This window comes from Electrophorus electricus, unplaced genomic scaffold (genome assembly GCF_041902795.1).
Source record: "Electrophorus electricus isolate QZ-2024a unplaced genomic scaffold, ASM4190279v1 Scaffold53, whole genome shotgun sequence".
NCBI lineage: Eukaryota > Metazoa > Chordata > Actinopteri > Gymnotiformes > Gymnotidae > Electrophorus > Electrophorus electricus.
The window spans coordinates 234,929-253,951 of NW_027658771.1; the positions used below are offsets into that span (position 1 = coordinate 234,929).

General features: G+C 40.4%; 1 protein-coding gene and 1 long non-coding RNA gene across 4 annotated transcripts in view; one reads left to right on the forward strand and one right to left on the reverse strand.

Annotated features, from left to right (window-relative positions):
* Positions 1 to 19,023, reverse strand: part of LOC145656170 (uncharacterized) — a 541,800-nt gene that overhangs the window by 200,341 nt on the left and 322,436 nt on the right. The window lies entirely within an intron of this gene.
* Positions 16,298 to 18,590, forward strand: LOC145656162 (inosine-5'-monophosphate dehydrogenase 1a-like). Of its 2 annotated transcripts, XM_081709530.1 has the most exons (3): positions 16,298 to 17,357; positions 17,435 to 17,839; positions 18,181 to 18,590. In XM_081709530.1, exons 2-3 carry the CDS (start codon positions 17,618 to 17,620, stop codon positions 18,301 to 18,303), a joined length of 345 nt encoding a protein of 114 aa, XP_081565656.1. In that variant the 5' UTR covers positions 16,298 to 17,357; positions 17,435 to 17,617; the 3' UTR covers positions 18,304 to 18,590. The 2 variants fall into 2 exon arrangements, with proteins under 2 accessions (XP_081565656.1, XP_081565657.1); XM_081709531.1 differs by having other exon boundaries at positions 16,298 to 17,839.

Below are 19,023 nucleotides of genomic sequence, written 5' to 3' on the forward strand. Positions count from 1 at the left end.
TTCACTCTCAAGATTCTCTCTTTCACCCTTCAGGTGTTGTCTTTCACTCTCTAGATCCTCTCTTTCACTCTTCAGGTGCCATCTTTCACTCTGTTCATTTTTTGTCTCCTTCTGCTTCTCCTCCAACTCCTTCCCACTACATTCCTCCTCAAATTTTCCAATTTTAACACAGTGTCGTTTTCTAATTTCCTTCGTATCTACTCTGTCAGGTAGTTCTTGTTGCAATCTACTCATTGCTTTTTGTGTGTTCCTGTCCAACAAAATCTTCGTTTTCTTCTTCTTCGAAGATCTTCTGTGAGAGCAGCAGAACTGCATTTTGCTGCTGCAACCTCCCATTTCTGTCAACAGACTGACCAATTTTACCTTTGTCAAGCAGATTATAAGAATAGCTATTATGACAATGGTTCCATGTGACATCACAGTTTTGGTTTTGTTGACAATTCCATTGTCATCACACAGAATAGAATAAACTATTGTGGGCTTGCTTTCTTTTCACTTTAGCCTTAATTAGATTAATTAGATTCATATGTTTGCTTTAGATTTGCCTTTTTACATTTTATTTATACCATGAAAAACAATACAGAAACAATTAAAGAAGTCAAAGCCTTTGTCACAGTCTCTCCAGACATGCCTTTCTCTGGTTGTCAAAAAGACAAAAGAGATGACTATGGACTACAGAAGGATGCAAATGCCTCACACCCCAATACATACAGTGAAGAGTGAGAACATACACTCTCTTAAAATCACAAACAATCTCTCATGGTCCCTGAGCACTTTTTCCTTAGTGAAGAAAGCTCTGCTTCCTGAGGAGACTGAAGAAGGACAGCATGTCCGTCATCCTGATCTGGTCTGCAACAGCATCATAGAGAGTGTCCCGACCTGCGCCATCGCTGTCTGGTACTGGCACTGCTCCCCCTGCTCTTTTGGATTGTTTAGTTGAATTTAGCAGTCTGCTCTCAAATTTTCTGTGCCTGTTTTCTGGGATTCTGAAATTCAGGCAATGTTTTTGTTGTTCTTCTGCAACACTATTAAAACTCTGAACTCCTCAAACTATTTTACTTCTCTAAGTAAATCTGTCACACATTTGTCTAGTACAGAATTATTAGATTTCTTTCTTTGACCATAAGCAAGATACACACATTTACTTTGCACATTTACATATTTCTTTGTCTGTTTCTCTCTATCGCTCTCCTTTTCTCAGAGAGTTGGATAAGAGATTAAGGACACTTCCTGAGGCAGAGAATGATTGGTCAGTAGTACATTAGAATGGCCCTACATACATTTCATCATTCCATATCTTTTCAGTGGTTATCAAAACCATTTATACACTTTTGCAGTTAAACAATGTTAAGATATTGATTAGTGTTTCAGTCAAATCAGTCTAACTCTGAAAGTATGTGTTTACCTTCCATATGAGACGCTATTTAAGACTACACACACATCAGATTTTGCAATGAAAATAAAAATGATAAAACAAACAAAGGGAAATAGTCTTTTTAACCTCTTGTTTGCTAGCAGAAAGCAAATAGAGCCTATAGGGATAAGAGAGAAAGAGAAAGAATGACATAAAAAATAAGAATGAGATAAAAAGAGATCCAGATACATGAAGCACATGTTGATGAGGGTTGGACTTGCAGAGGCCACATGGCAGTCACGTTAGAAGTGTTGATGCAGTAACTGCATCTGCAGCTAAACTAATGCTGCGTGCGTGTGTGTGTGTGCATGCGTGCGCGGGTCTGTGTATATGTGTATCTTTTTCCATTCTCCACCAAAAAGAGGCCAGGAGGCAATTGTCTCTCTAGAGATGTAACACACTTTCTGCAAACATATCATCAGATAATGGCAGAACACCTTACAACACACCAATGCATATCTGTTTACATATACAGTTGAATCATGAGAGATTATGCAAGGTGAGAATTATGATTTTAATGTCCTCTGGTTCTATGGCTTTTGATACAGCCTGTGCTAACTGAACATGGTTTTTCTTTTCTCCAAGACAATTGTGTCTCAGTTTTATTGCAGCTTAATGGTTTAATGCTTGGTTCCTAATATACATATACATATACATGCATGCACCCATACACACGTTTTTTCCTTGACAAGCTCTTATAGGCCTCTGGACTAATTAATCCCCAAGAAAAGTGAAATGACAAATATTTATATATATACACACACACAGCGCTTCACTTTTTCCACATTTTATGTTATGTTACAGCCTTATTCCAAATTGGATTAAAAAAAAAAAAATTCCCCTCAAACTCCTACACACAATACCCCATTATGACAAAGTGAAAAAATCTTTGTTTGGAGTTTTTGCAACTTTATTAAAAATAAAAAAACCAAAAATCACATGTACATAAGTATTCATAGCCTTTGCTCAATACTTGGTTGAAGCACCTTGGGCAGCAATTACAGCCTCAAATCTTTTTGAGTATGATGCTACAAGCTTGGCACACATATTTTTGGGCAGTTTCTCCCATTCTTCTTTGTAGAACCTCTCAAGCTCCATCAGGTTGGATGGGGCGCGCCGGGGTACAGCCATTTTCAGATCTCTCCAGAGATGTTCAGTTGGGTTCAAGTCTGGGCTCTGGCTAGGCCACTCAAGAACATTCACAGAGTTGTCCTGAAGCCAGTCCTTTATTATCTTAGTTGTGTGGTTAGGGCCATAATAATCATAATAATTCACTAAAATGATTCATTATAGCTAATGTTTTGAAATAATGAAATCATAGTGTCTGTGATTTCTTTTTTGTGTAAAGTGTCAGACTTTGTTTTTACTAAGATGTTGGGCCCATCAGTACCACCCTAGCTGCTAAGAACTGCTACTTCCTTTACTGAGCCTGTATTCCTCTGTTCACCACACTGCACTCACACTCAATGTGCAACACAATTAATGTGTGAAGAATTGTGAGTTTACTAAAATCTAATGGCTTTAGTTCACTCATTACACTTTAGTAAATCTAAACTCCAATTTCTTTTTTCTACTGAAAAAGAGATGAGCAATAGCTAATAATTAGTAATAGCTACTCTGCAATCTGAAATGTTTTTTTGTTTGTTTGTTTGGCATACATATTACCTCTTGGATTTTAAAGTTCTTTGAATCACAAAGAAAAACAACACGAGACAGTATGATGCTGCAGTAATTTAATCAAAAGAACAAAATTGATTATTCAGAATAAATTAACAGACAGGAATTAGGTCAAACCTTCTAATCATGTTTTTGTCAAATGTAATACTGTATACATACTACATTAAAATGACAGAAAAAAGAAAAGTATAGGAAAATGCACTATTAAATGCACTATTATGAAGTTATGCATATTGGTCAGCATCATCCTCAGTTATAGCCTTCATCTCAGTTGCTGGTTTGTCTTCCTCCACCTTCTGAATTGGTTCCTTCATTGCATCTATTGCCTTCTTCAGATTGAGATTGTCCTTTTCACTCAGTGGGGCCAGTGCTGGGGTAAGGATTGTCTTGATTTGAGTTATTCTTTCCTCGCATCTGTTGTAAAACTCCTTCCTGTTTCTTGCTGCAAGGCTGTTGATACCATTTTGGGCAGATTCGCATTCCTTCCCTAACTTGTCAATCTCTGCAAGGAACTGAGGTGAGTTTGGATCCATGGTCATCAGTCTTCCCAGAGTACTGACATTGTTCATCAGGTACTGGACAGACACCTCAGTGTAAGTGGTAGACATCATGTTAACCAAATAGGCGTAGGCAGAAGCATTCAGAGCATTAGTGTAGATTTTGTCTTTGACAAACATGCTGTAGGTGTAGTTGTTCTCTACAGCTATTTCAACAGTCTGCTTAAAATGTTTAAGATTTTCACTAAGAGTGGTCTTAACAATGTTTGAAATGATCTGAAAGAAGTGCACCAGTTTCTCCCACTGTTCTTTCACCTGCCCCATGATTTCCAGGCCTCTCGCTAGCACCACAATTCTCTTGTTGAAGTCGATCTCCTTGAGATTATAATGTTTCAGCTCACTCACAATTTCAGCAAGAGCTTTTTTCTTCTGATCCAAGTTGTCCATAGTCTTCTCGTTCCGTTCATTTGCAATTTTTAGCTGGGTTTCAGCCATTTGTAGACGTAGATGAGATTGTTTTAAGTGCATCTGGACCACATCTGTATTTGCTGAGTCATAGATTTGCTGTTGACTTGACTCGGGGGGTGCTGTCAAGAAAGATGGCTGATTTGTAAAAGACTTGCTTTTGGAATAAAAGGCCATGGCCCTTACATTCAGTTCGTCAATGGCTTTAATAAGCTCCTCTGTTTTGGCATCATCACATTTCCCCTCTGGAGCATATTTACCTAGCTCTGTTAAAGTGGAGATACCCTTGTCACAAATGCCTAGTGCCTCGGATTTAATCGGGCATTCAGCTTCTTGCTGTATATCTCTGCTGACTTGCTGAAATAGTCCCACCAAGTAATCAGACTTTACCGTTTGCTTCTCCTGATCATACACCTCAGGCCAATTTATTTCCTTACCTTTGCAAAGTTCTTCCATTTTCTCAACCACTAGTAGAAATGTTATAGATTTAGAAAATATGTTACTTGTTGCTAACATTTCATCCACGTTACTCTTCATTCCAGTGGCCATGTTTCTGTGGCTTTCAGGAGTGCCTTTTCAGTTTTTGATCACATGTGTTATGGCTTTTGGTGTAATAGTGTCCGCTGGAGATAGGTTTGGATAATTTGTCCTGGAAGAAATTCTGTTGCAAATGCACAGGCTATTGATATTGCTTGCTCTGACATACTTGATATTAGCTTCAGGCCAAAAAGGCCCCATCCACTTGGCAAATCTTTCATTGCTTGCTGGTAGGCCCTTCTGTCCTCAGCTAATCTTTCATTAGCCAGATTGAAAGCAGCCTCGGCCCTGTCGCTTGCCTCCTTAGCTTCAGCCCGTTTAATCTTTGCTATCTCAATGTTTTTCTTGATTTCTTCCATCTCCTCATCATGACTCTGTCTTGCATTCACCAAAGCCTCCACCAGTTCTTGCATCAGCTTGATGATATCTGAGAATTGTTTCTCAGTCATGATGGCCAGGTTTAAGTAGTCTGATGATATGTGCGCAATGTTCTGAAGCTCAGCTGGTAAGAAGGCTTGGACAAGACCATCATCCTCCTGTATTATGAGCCCAACTGAGTTTTTGATGTACTCTGGAACCTGTCCGGTGTACATACGAATTTGGTCCATGTTCTTGTGAGCAACATTAAAGGCTTGCCAGCAACCATTACATACTTGAAAGAGGCAGGCCCTAAAAGAATTGGGGTATCTGATGAATTTGAACCCATCTTTTGGTGGATTTTTATTGATGGAGAAGTCATCTGCAGCAGAAATGCGTACCAGCTGAGCCAGTAAATCGATGGAGACGGGTGCCGGCAATAGATACTGCTCCCAGTTAGCATAGGGCTGCATCAGCAGCATCATGTCATTTCTGTAATCCTGTGCTTTGGTGAAACTCTTAGTAGCTTGGTTGAGCTTTAACAGCGCCATTGTTTTCCCTAAAATAGAGTAAGGCAGAAAATTTGCGATAATAAGGCAATCAGGAGATTCAGCATTTATTATTTCTGTACTATAAAGCAGTTAGCACTAACAACAACAGCACCTGCAGTGTTTCATCCACTAAACAATTTCAGATTAGAACACATCATAAGTTACATGTGGTTGCTTAGTAGTTTTTTTTTCCTTCACAACAAGTGAAGTAAAATTAGTAGAAAGCAGAAAATAAAACTATTTTAACTACCCAACAATTTTACAAAATTAATACTCTTTGATTGATGAGCATTTAAATGCTTTTTTTTCATAAACATTGTTTTTCATAAACTTCATTATGGTGTAGACTTCAGCAAATTCACTATACAGTATATTTCATAAAAAAAGTTGATGAATGTAAACAGAAATTCATATTATGCAAACATAAACTCACAGAAATCTGTAGAGGATAGAATAGAACGGTTTGTACCTGAAGTACTGTGGATACCTCTTGAAGAAGTGAGTAGTTGAAGTAGTAGCCTACCAGACTAGATGCTGTTCTGCTCCAAAACAACAACTTTGATATCATCCTTTCATATTTGTCAGCAAAACAATATAACTTTGTCCTGCAAACATATGCAATCTGAGTTGTAATTCTGAATTCTACAGAACAGCTTTACTTCCTATAACTACTGAAATGTCTTTATTTTTCGTGTCTTTATTTGGATCCCCATTAGCTGAGGTAGCAGCTGCTCTTCCTGGGCTCCACCAACAAAACTGTGTACTCCCATGATCATAGTTGGTAACTTGTTCCATACTGTGGTGACCAAGACAATACAGATCTGCACGCTGCACCTGTTTTGGGTTTTGGTTTAACTAACCTGCCTGGCAGTGTGACTATGTTGAGCTCTCGCATAATTTATATTGTGTTTACTATCACAGATATTCCTAAAGACGCCCATTAGACCGCAGGCCAGCCTCTCCTGAGCTCTGAGGCATGAGAGAGGCATGCTCGCTCTCCTTACTGACAGGGCAGTGTGAGGCTTGCAGATTCATTCTCAGCTAACCAGAGCTTAGACAGCTCTTTCCTGACAGCTCCCCTGGGAAACACCACAATGAAAGCATCTAGGGGAGGAGAAACTGCTGTTTTACCATAGACTAAACCCATATATACTTTGTTTTGTTAATAACAAATGCCACAGTAAAGTCAAGTAATACGATTCCGACCATCATTTTCTTGTAAAAATATCTTGTCGATCATTTTTGTCAGTGCTGTGCACGTAGAATGATCTGCTTTATAGGCATGCTTGAAATCAACGATTCATTAAGTGAAAAATAGTAGATTATATGCTCAAGAACAACTTTTTCCATTAGGTTGCTCAATACAAAAGAAACTAATTCCAGGCAAAACGCACCATTCTAAATTTGATAATAATAGCCCAAAAGTAACACCAGCAACCTTTGAAAGGATGATCAATACAATGTTTGATAATAATAATAATAATAATAATAATAATAATAAGAAGAAGAAGAAGAAGAAGAAGAAGAAGAAGAAGAAGAAGAAGAAGAAGAAGAAGAAGAAGAAGAAGAATTTTATTCTAATTAAGAAATTACGGGCATTTCTTGTTACCCAATGACACTTTACAAGTTCATACAATATAAAAAAGGTCAAATAAAATATAAAGAAGATTCAAATATATAAATAAGATAACAGGATGGAGTAAAACTGGTTAAAAAATAGACATAACATTGATGCAAGTGCATACTATAGTAACCAATTAAAGGTTGAAATGATCTCAGACAAAGAGATGAGTTATGAAATTCTTGTAAATGAGCAGCTGGAGGAAGAAGCCTTGGGTCTGCAGCTCCAGAAACGCCAATAGTGCAGAGTGTGATGTGAGGGACAGAGAGCAGATGAGTGTCAGAGGGATGGAGACAGAGTGAAGGAAAAGACATATGAGGAACACCAGAAAGGGATGGACAGGTCAGACCATGAGGGCAAAAACCAAGAGAAGGATTTTGTACTGCACACAGCCACGAACAGGAACCCAGTGTAAATGTTTGAGTGTAGTAGTTATATGTTCCCTTAAGCTGGTGTGTGTAAGAACTCCAGCAGCCATTTTCTGAATGTTCTGCAGCTTCTTTAACCTACAGACAGGAAGCCCATAAAGAACAACACTGCAGCAGTCTAATCAACATCGCACAGCACTGTATTAGCCTAATCAGCATCACACAGTGCTGCAGTAGTCTAACTGGTATCATACAGAACTGCAGTAGTCTAGCTGGCATCACACAGCACTTCAGTAGTCTAATTAGCATCACAGAGCACTTCAGTAGTCTAATTAGCATCACACAGTGCTGCAGTAGTATAATCATCATCAAAAATGCGTAAATAAGAAACCTTGTATCAAAATTTGCATGCCTATATCCTTACACATAGATATATTTGCTGACTATTACGCCATTGTAACATTTTTTAAACAAATTAATTGCAATAACTAAACAATTGAATAATTTAAATTTAATGTCTCTTATACAATCATAAAGCTGACTAAGGCTGACAACCAATCAATAGGAGAACTTCTACCTTAAAGGATTAGTGTGACGGTTGAGTCTAAGGCATTGTGGGAATTGGAGAAATAATTGAATCATGTAGGTGTAACATAATGAAGAGAGGATAATTTAATAAAACATAGAAGGCTAAGGTTAGTCTAATTTTAATTGGCCCAGGCCATTCACTACCACTAAATGACTAAATAGGGATGTTGTGCCCTCTAGTGGGTGAGTCAGAGATAATTATGCAACAAAAATACTTGTGAAGTCTGGTATGCTTTATCATTAAAGTTGCTATAAGATCTTTTTTGGAAACACTTTGACTAAACTGTTTTATGTATTTGTAGCTACCAATAAACCTCTCTTGTAGGAGGATATATTCTGTATCTGTTAATTCTATGTGTACATTCAGCACATGGAATCTGCCAACATCCATTCCTGCATGTTCTTTCAGGATCAAGGCCTCTGGAATGGTGACTGATGTAGCAGAGCACCTAGGCAACTTTCAGTATGTGATAAAAATGAAAAATAATATTGAACAAGCTGGTATGCATGCACACATGTGCACACACAAGCAGACCTTTCTTAACCTCTACTCTTGCCAAGCCCAGTTCACCTGTTTCTTACAGTTTATGGAAGTTACTGTTTCTCCTTTCAATGTTCCTGTTATTAAAGACACATTTGTTACATATGTTTAATGTTCATAGGAATCATTATTTGTGACTTAATATTTTAATTTCAAAGAGCTGGACAAAGACTTTGAATTCCTCTGAACAGTACATGGAGATCAGATTACATCTCAGTAAGATGCATGATGAGATCTTGTACTGCAGCTTGTGTTCATTGTAGTTTTCCATGGAATGACCATGAGATTTGCACTAAATAGATGCCAGTCAGTTCAGTCAGCAATATATATTGCTAAAACGATTCCCCTATGTTCTAACAGGCAAAACCTGTATGTCTAGGTTGGATGTAATCATTGAATTAGAACTGAAATTTAATTAATTAGTAAGATGCACAAAATATGGTTGTTTTTGATTGTGTAATGTTTTCCTTTTCCACATATGCCTTTCAGCACTTTAGTTCTGTTTAGTGGTTTATATTTCAGTGGAAACAGGTCCTTACATATTCCGCAGAAAGCAAAAAATAAAAACAACTAAACAACTACCAACTAATAAAGATGTCAAGTTGAACATGGAAAGTCTTGTTTTGTTTATTCATCTGTTGTTGTGGTTTCTCTTTATGCCGTTCTGTTGATTTGTATCCACTTCATGGCAGGTTGAAAATGATTTGATTCTGTGAGACATTTGGAGGAAGTGTGAGTACAGAAAAAAGCATGTAACTGAAGCATGACATTCTTTAATAGGCTGTATCACTTTTTCTTCTGTGAGTCTGTGAGGACCTCATAAAGCATGGCTTGTGGCAAGTGGGTTAGTACAAGGGTAAATATGGGATAGGAGTGTCAGACGAGAGGCTGATGCCTCTTGCCATGAAGCAGACCCTCCAGCAGATCAGAGTGCTCCTGGACTGGGACAGTGGTCTGATCTCCTTCTTTGATCCTCTCAACAACAGATATGTGCACACCTTCAGACAAACATTCACCAAGCAAGCCTATCCATACTTCTATAATGTTTGTCCTGCTATGAGGGTGTTACCAGAATAGGCTGCAACCACTAAGGACATTATGCTAGTGTAATGGAAAAAAGGAACCTAGTCTATTGAAAATGAACACATTTCTACTTGATCATCATTTCAACAAGGGTGCACCGTGAGATAACATTTATTATGGTAATTATGGATGGCCTTTTCACACTTGGCCAAAGTTTTTGCTTTCGGCTCAGTTTTCCATTGCTCTGAGGTTGTCTGCTTAAAGGATTCAAACCTAGTTTAAAGGCAATCAGACTTTCTTTTGTTTCCTGTGATCATATACCTTAAATCATTTAATGTGATAATGTTATTTCTATTTAGGAGTTGTTTTCCTTGTGCACGCAGATGCATGCAATTGAGAAACCATTGTTTAGTGAAAAGAATCAAATTTGTTTGCAACTTCCTGGATTTTCATTTATTTGCAATTTTCCTCAAAACTGTTGTGAGAATACACACTCCCTGATAAACAAATATAAAAGGTTTATTGTAGATATTTCCTGTCCACTAGACACCTCCAATGTTTGCTGTCTAGCAAATGTCAGCTGGGTTTACTAGTTTCTGGGAAAACCCATATTATGTGTATCACCTTCAAGGTAACCTTTATAATCTCTGGACCTTTAGCTTTGCTGTTGATTTTCTCAAATACCCCAATATGGTCTTATGTAGCATTAATGCATGCTTTAAAATCTTCTAAGCCAAGTGAAAAGCACTCAGGTATTTACTCTTAAGTGCTGGTCATACTGCTGTTTTACTGTGATGTTTTCAGTGTTGTGTAATTACTGAATAGGGCTTAAATAAAACCATTGTCATTGTAAGAAGGCTCAGCAGCAGTACTCATCTACTGAAAAAACAAGATGTGGGTTAAGATGAATCTACTTCCCTTTTCATGTACACTGAAAAACATCAGTTTTTCAAATGCTAGGATATATTTTGTCTACAAACACATTTCTATTTATGGTCTTTCTTATCTTTTATAGCATCAAGGGTTCTTTGGAAGGTCAGCAGAAAATGGAAGAGAGGAAGCTGTGTGTGAGTGAATGCTTGTGTGTAATGTCATTTTCTATGTTGAGTGTAGCTCTGTGATGTACTCTGGAGAGCTGAAGTTTGAGAAGAGGACCATGTCTGCTCAGGTGGAGGGGGGTGTTCATGGCCTGCACTCGTAAGTCTTCGTCCTCTCTGCTCACTAAACTCCTACTACCGAATCCATCATGCTCAGTGGCTCTTTTAGGGAACACTCCACCAACTGTCAAGCAGTGCCACAAAAGCACTCAAGGACTGGAAAATAACCTGTGTGTGTCTGTTCTCACAGTTTGCAGGAACAGTGTTATAAATAATAATACACAGCAATAGACCCCTGCTGATCTCCACTGAAATCTGAATGGACATGAAGCTGACAATTTATTTATGAATAATTAATTCAGATAAATTGTGGGTTTCTAATAGATAACAGGGTCATGACATAATGAGTAATGCCTCTATAGATTTCTATTCATGTCGTCAAGTAATTCATGTACATACATTGAATTGAAATAAAACAGGCTTTGGCATGACTGGACAGAGCATTGTAATGTAAACGTCAGTACTATGCACATTTTGCAGTGTGGACTTTTATAAAGTCATGAGCTCTGTGCAGATATAGACTGTAGAGCTCTATATTGAATTGTGGATGAGCATATTAAAACCACAAGGCGGAGCTTCGAGAGAGAGAGAGAGAGAGAGAGAGAGAGAGAGAGAGAGAGAGAGAGAGAGAGAGAGAGAGAGAGAGAGAGGATGAAACAGCTGTTTAATGTTCAACAAATGGAAAGAAGAAGAAAATTATGAAAATCAGTAGAACTATTAGCAAAGTTGAAACTAGTTAATATTTTGTGACAGCAGAGTGGCTCTAGATCCCTGTGGCAGGGACTACGGACGATCACGGACTACAGGAGCCCACCCTCCGGACTGATGAGTGCGGATGAGTCTCTGGCGAACGAGCTGAATACATTCTTCGCTCGCTTCGAGGCTACATCTAGCAGCGCTAATGCTAACGGCGCTAATGCTAGCAGCGCTAATGCTAACGGCGCTAATGCTAGCAGCGCTAATGCTAACGGCGCTAGTGCTAACAGCACTAATGCTAGCAGCGCTAGTGCTAATGGCACTATCGGCGCAGCCAATGGCACATGCGCGAGGCCCACCATAGAACAGCGCCCTCTCATCATCACGGAGAGTGACGTGAGAAGAGTGTTTAAAAGGGTGAATACCAGGAAGGCGATGGGAGCAGACGGTATCTGCGGGAGGGTCCTCAAAGCCTGCGCAGATCAGCTAGCCCCGGTATTCACCGACATCTTCAATCTCTCCCTGACGCTCGGTATCGTCCCGTCCAGCTTCAAGCGATCCACCATCGTCCCCGTCCCGAAGAAACCTCGACCCTCCGACCTCAATGACTACCGACCTGTCGCCCTCACATCAGTCGTGATGAAGTGCTTTAAAAAGCTAGTCGGAGACTTCATCACATCTTCACTGCCAGCCTCCATGGACCCACTGCAGTTTGCATACCGCCACAACCGCTCCACTGACGATGCAATTGCACATCTGCTCCACACTACACCGACTCACCTGGACGAAGGGAGGGGAAATTATGTTAAAATGCTATTTGTCGACTACAGTTCTCCCTACTCACTACTAAGTTGGGGGATCTAGGACTGCATACATCCCTGTGCGACTGGATCTCCAACTTCCTAACAGACAGACCACAATCAGTACGGGTGGGCAACTGCGCCTCATCCACCCTCACCCTCAGCACTGGAGCTCCTCAGGGTTGTGTCCTAAGCCCCCTGCTCTACTCACTGTACACCTACGACTGCACAGCCACTTCCAGCTCCACCATCATTGTCAAGTTTGCTGACGACACCGTTGTCATGGGTCTGATCTCGGACAACGACGAGAGGGCCTACCTGGATTAAACACCTGGAAAACTGGCGCCAGGAAAATTATCTCCTCCTAAACGTCAGTAAGACAAAGGAGCTGATCGTGGATTGCAGCAAGAAGCAGGAGCGGCACTACCAACCTGTGAGGATCAGTGGAACCACGGTGGAGAGAGTAGATAGTTTCAGGTACCTTGGTGTTCACATCTCGCAGGACCTGTCCTTCAGACTGCCCTCCAAGGTACTGCGGAACTTCTATACCTGCACTATCGAGAGCATCCTCACGGGGAACATCACAGTCTGGTTTGGGAATAGCACCAAGCAGGACAGACAAGCACACCAAAGGGTAGTGCGTTCAGCAGAGCGCATCACTCACACGGAACTTCCTGACCTGCAGACCATCTACTACAAGCGGTGCCAGACCAAGGCCAGGAGGACTGTGAAGGACCCCACCCATCCCAACAATAGACTCTTCTCTCTGTTGAGGTCAGGGAGGCGCTTTCGCTCCCTGAAGACCAAGACAGAGAGGCTGAAGAGCAGCTTCTTCCCACAGGCCATTCGGGCCCTGAATCAGGGAAACTGATAAACTGTGGGGACCACCACCACAATGTAACATAACTGTATATCTGTATATATATATTTATATTCAATGACCTTGTTACACAACAACTGTAGATATGTTATTATACGAAATGGATCTGTACATTCTGTAGATTGTGTACATATATACACAACCATATACATTGTACATTGTGTATATAATCATAATGTACATATATTGTACATACATTGTTAATATATTTTGTACATACATAGAATATATATATATATATATTTATCTTTGCATATATATATTTCACATATAGAGAATGTCTATATTTCTCTATGCACCCCTGTTTTCTTTTCCTCAGTTTGGACAGAGCACTCTCCACCATTTCACTGCGAGTTATACTGTGTATGACTATGTATGTGACGAATAAACCAAACTTGAACTTGAACTTGAACAGTACTTGTGGTAGCCTTTTTAACTAAGTGTACTTAAAATCAGACATTAGCACACTAAAACATTAAGCATTAAGATAAAAGATAAATCCTTTATGCAAATGCAGTTGTTTCTTAAAGATTGTTTCTTTTAGAAATATAAGTTCTTATCACACCTGTATTAGAATATGAGCCCAGGAGAGTAACCCTAGAACACTAGGAACATTTATGTTACAATTTCCTTGCAAAATCACAAGCCTGATGTGAATATTAAAATAAGAACAACAAATAGATACACCTGTTATCATTTTATTATCCATCTTCACATAATATAGGGAAGGTGCATATGTGCTCATTTCTCCTTTGTTAAAAAAGCACTGACATTTTGCTGCATCAAACATTTGTGTGCCATGCATTTAGTGTGTAGCATAACAACAAACAAATTCTGCAAACTCCTACTTTATGAGCATTAAAGGCGGTTGGGCAGAGTGTTGAGTGAAGCTTCAGAGCTTGACTATAACCTTGTTATATTTCAATGGCAATGAGGGCAGTACAGGTAGTGACTAAGAGGCTTTCCTTCCCAATCCCTCTGAATGTTGTCTCTGACAACATTCCAGACAGCACTTTAGAGAAAACAGTAGTCCAATGGCAGCAGACAGGCCTTTTTAGGGATCACCACTTACAGAGTCTTACCAAGACACCCAGTAGCTTTATTTTGTTTGGGACGAAGCCTCTATCAGAGCCGTATTTCATTCTACCTGATTCAGCTGCTGCTTGTATGATGCATGTTGGATGAATCTCTTACTCTGCTCCTCAGCTAAGAGAAAGCTCTCCATCTCGATCTGAGGAACAAACTTGGATTGTGTGCGTGGCTCCAGCACAACCACTGGTGAATGCGCACGCAGTGTCCCAGGAGCCGCTCTGTGGTGCAGGTGGAGAGGGGAGGTGGGCGGAGGCCCGGGGCGTCAGCTCACGCAGGGTTGTAGAGGAGGATTGGAGTACTGGACATCGCTTACATGGAGGGCCATGTCTATGAGCACTTTGCCAATGGCAAGCACGACAGCTACCAGATCGACTACCGCCTCATTGTGGGCGACACAGAGCCAGCCAGATTGCAGCTGTCGCCTCGCGACCCTGAGCACCAGGGGCCATTTGGCCACAACACATCTCATGGGCATGAGACTGCAGCTCAGCGCTACAGCGCCACGCGCATCCAGGCTGGCTACGAACCAGAGAGGTGAGACTCCTACGGTTTCAAAGGAGTGCTGATCAGCAAAATTAACCATGTTTGCATCACTAGGTTAACGTTAGTGTCACTAAACAAGTTCATTAGGAGTGGACTTTATTTTTCTTTTGGATTGTGTACTTTTAAACTGTTGCACAGACTGGGTTGGGTTCTCAGTGATGTGCAATTTTAGCCCAATTCCATATTGTTGGTCTCAGAAGAACACATTCCTTTCGGGGATTATCATCACATAAAATAGACCTATACATTTACAGTCTCTACAGAGAAATACAGTCATGTCATAGTATAATAAAATGTCCTAATGTGTAAATAGTGATGTTTACTCATTTATAATGTCCAGCACTACTCAAATATAACTGCTTGCCTTCTTTGCCCATCATATTAACATTCCCATGTCATCAGAGTAAAAAGGACCATAAATCTGATTAAGAATTATATTATCAAGACCGATATAATCTGTGTTGTAGAACAGATATGAAAACATTTTGCCATAGCAATGCTCAAAAGCATCACATTCCATTTGTTTTACAGACCCATATCTCTGTACATTTCAATTTACAGAATGGACTAAATTAACTTCCAGGTGTTTAAAGCTCAGTTGGGGGCTGTGTCAGATCCTTTGTGAATAACATAATAAAGTTGAGTATTGGGCAGCCTGACCACGGCTTCAAAACGATTGTGTGGATTTGCTACATCACCAGTCCTCCTTTTATAAGCAAGATGATTATTTCAACCCAAGTCAAAAACATTTTTGTCTCATCCAAACGTAAATTTCACACGTCAGACCTGAACTGGGCTGGCCAGCTAATAGCGTGGACAGTAAAACAAAGGCGCATCGCCCGTCTGTTCTCTCTCACTTCACATCCAAATCCAACTGAAACGCACTATCAGTATTTCAGTTCCATGCCGGAGCTGAGAGACGTGAGCGCCCTTAAAATGTCCCGTCGTCATCCACCACGTTGAGAGGATGAGAGTTTTCTCAAACTGAGCAGGTCGAGTCTTTAAAATGTGTAAACTCCAACTGTGATTCTGGGTGATTTAGCTAAGGGCTAGACTTTCGCTTGACTTTGAGAGATGCCACAGAGGCTACTCTGTAACGGTCGCAGATGAAGACCAGCTGTGTTCCTTGACGTCGTTTTTTGTTGTCTGAAGCACGCGACGCTATCGTCTTGTGAGTAACCCGAGAAGCGGGATTTTCATTCACATTCACTAAGAATAAAGCATCATTGTTCAGTCTTGGAAGTATATCACACTAAATCCGTGTGTACTACTTGAGTACGATAATGACGGTTGTTGTTTGCATGCTGCGAATGCGAGACATCGGCTCTCCCGAATAAAAGGATAGCACGTCGAAATGGAGAAAGGGCAAAGCGTAACGAATAGAAATAGCTTTAGCATCCTCGGCCAACACCCACTGGATAAATATTTCGATCCGCGGATCAGTAAAACGCTTACGTTTTAACTCTGTTTACATGAGAGCACAGACAGAATAGACTTTCTTTAGCGTACATCTACTTCTGATGTGACTTGTATTTGCTAGGTTGTTAGTATAATGTATTTTTAGTATCAGTTTTTCTTTGTTTGTTTGTTCTGTGGTCTTTGATTCAGTGATTTTCTGATCCTGCCTGGCTTCATTGACTTTACCTCAGATGAAGTGGTGAGTACTTTTGCAAAATGCACCAAAACAGCTCAGCAGGTATCCTGACATGCCCCATAAGGGCTTACCAGTGTGTGTGTTTCAGTAAATACAGCACATCTAGTAATGATTTAGTGGAGGGGGCGGGATCTTCCTAATTAATTAGTGAGCTGGCGGTCTCCTCTACCTTCAGTGAGATGGAGGAGCTGAGTCAGTTGCCATGTAGTGTGAACACGACTACAACAGAGGGTGGAGTGTGGCATAGTGTAAGAGAGGGATGAAGGAGTGCAAATAAGATGTGCAAAATTGGTGGTGTTGGCATCCCAGGTGCATAGGGTGTGTTGTCACAGGCAGAGAGGCTGAGGGGTGTGTGGGTGTGTGTGTGTGTGTGTGTGTGTGTATGACAGTGTGAGGGAGGCGCGAACCAAAATTCCCATGTGTAATGGATATGGGATAGTATATATTGTGGTATTTATATTTGGTGTTACATTTTGTGTGTGTGTGTGCTAGAATGTGGGAGAGAACGTAGGATGTTTTTGTCTGTCTTACCACAGGGAGGTTAAACTGATGCCCTGCTTATAAAAACAGCAATATTTGTGCTTTGAATGAGCACATCCAAGTCACTTGAAGTCAAATTAATAATGGGATAGAGATGTGTGCATATGTGAAAGCTGTCCAAAGTAACACCCCAAACTGTTCTTATCTTTGTGCAATGCATAGTCTGTATGAAAATACAAGCATGAACATAAACAAAGATAATTGTTCTGTAGAACATTGGTTCCTTTCTGTTACCATTTGCGTCTGTCATTCAGGATCTGACCTCTGCTCTGACCCGGAAGATAACCCTGAAGACGCCGCTTATTTCCTCCCCCATGGGTACTGTGACTGAATCCTCCATGGCCATCGCTATGGCTGTGAGTATCCCCCACACACTCAAAACCATGAAGTCCTGTTGCTTTTCCATTTAGCTTTCTGTGATTTTGTATTACAGCTCATGGGCGGTATTGGGATCATCCATCACAATTGCACCCCAGAGTTCCAAGCAAATGAAGTCCGGAAAGTTAAGGTGTCAAACTTTCAGTGAATTGTCTTAATAGGAATATAATGAACAACACGTTGAACATGCAGATTTACACACAAGCTTCCCTGAGGCCTCTCATCAGCAGAGCAATATATGGTGTCATGGCAGAAATTCGAGCAGGGCTTCATCACGGATCCGGTGGTGATGAGTCCACAGCACACGGTCGGAGATGTGTTTGAGGCCAAGGTGCGACACGGCTTCTCTGGAATCCCTGTCACCGAAACCGGCAAGATGGGCAGCAAGCTTGTGGGAATCGTGACGTCACGAGACATTGACTTCCTCTCAGAGAAGGACTATGACCGGCTGTTGGAAGAGGTTTGTGATTCATCTTTGATTGTACATACAATATACAAAAGGTTTTTAAAAACACAAATGAATCGCATATGACATACAATGCTTAAAAATATAGGTGGAATAGAACTATCATGAAATTGTGATATTTCTGTGTCAGTGTGTGAAAGAGGGCAATATATATATATATATATATATATATATATATATATATATATATATATATATATATATATATATAAAAATAAAAAATGTGTATATATATATGTGTGTGTGTGTGTGTGTGTGTGTGTGTGTGTGTGTGTGTATAAAATCACATTCTTTAAACTCACATCTTTTTGTGATTTATTTGTGATATTTGCCAGGCAATGACAAAGAGGGAAGATTTAGTGGTTGCACCAGCAGGTGTTACACTCAAAGAGGCCAATGACATCCTGCAGTGCAGCAAAAAAAGGTCTGATTCTTCATCTTTTCAGCTTGAGAAGTGAAACTGCTTCTAAAGGACTTTGAAAGGTTATTTTCACTTCTCCACTTCTTCTCTGAGTAACGGGTCGGTCGTGGGGACGCTTGTTGATTGCAGGTAAACTGCCCATTGTGAACGACAGTGATGAGCTGGTGGCTATAATTGCTCGCACTGATCTGAAGAAGAACAGAGACTACCCTCTGGCCTCTAAAGACTCCCGCAAACAGCTGCTGTGTGGCGCTGCCATCGTTACCCGTGAGGATGACAAGTACCGGCTGGACCTGCTCGTGCAGGCAGGAGTGGACGTGGTGGTGCTGGTAGGTCTTAAGGTCCTAAAGGGAGTGGGATTAGTCTCCATCCTGAGTATGGTGCCTGAATCAAATGACAAACTATTTTTGCTATGAGGCTGTGTAACACAGGACTGTGATTGGACATAGTGAATTTGGTCTGAAGGCTGTGTCTATTGTTTTAGGACTCATCTCAGGGAAACTCGGTGTTTCAGATCAGCATGATTAACTACATTAAACAGAAGTATCCTGAGCTCCAGGTGGTGGGGGGGAATGGTGAGTCACAGTTCTCACATTTGCTTGTTCTGTAAACTGAGAGGGTTGAGGTAGGTAAGAATTGATGGTGTTTGGTTCTTTTCATTTGTTGCTGTGTTCACTTTCATCCTTCTCTCTCGCTCTGTCTCTGTGTATGTCTGTGTAGTAGTGACAGCTGCTCAGACGAAGAATTTGATTGATGA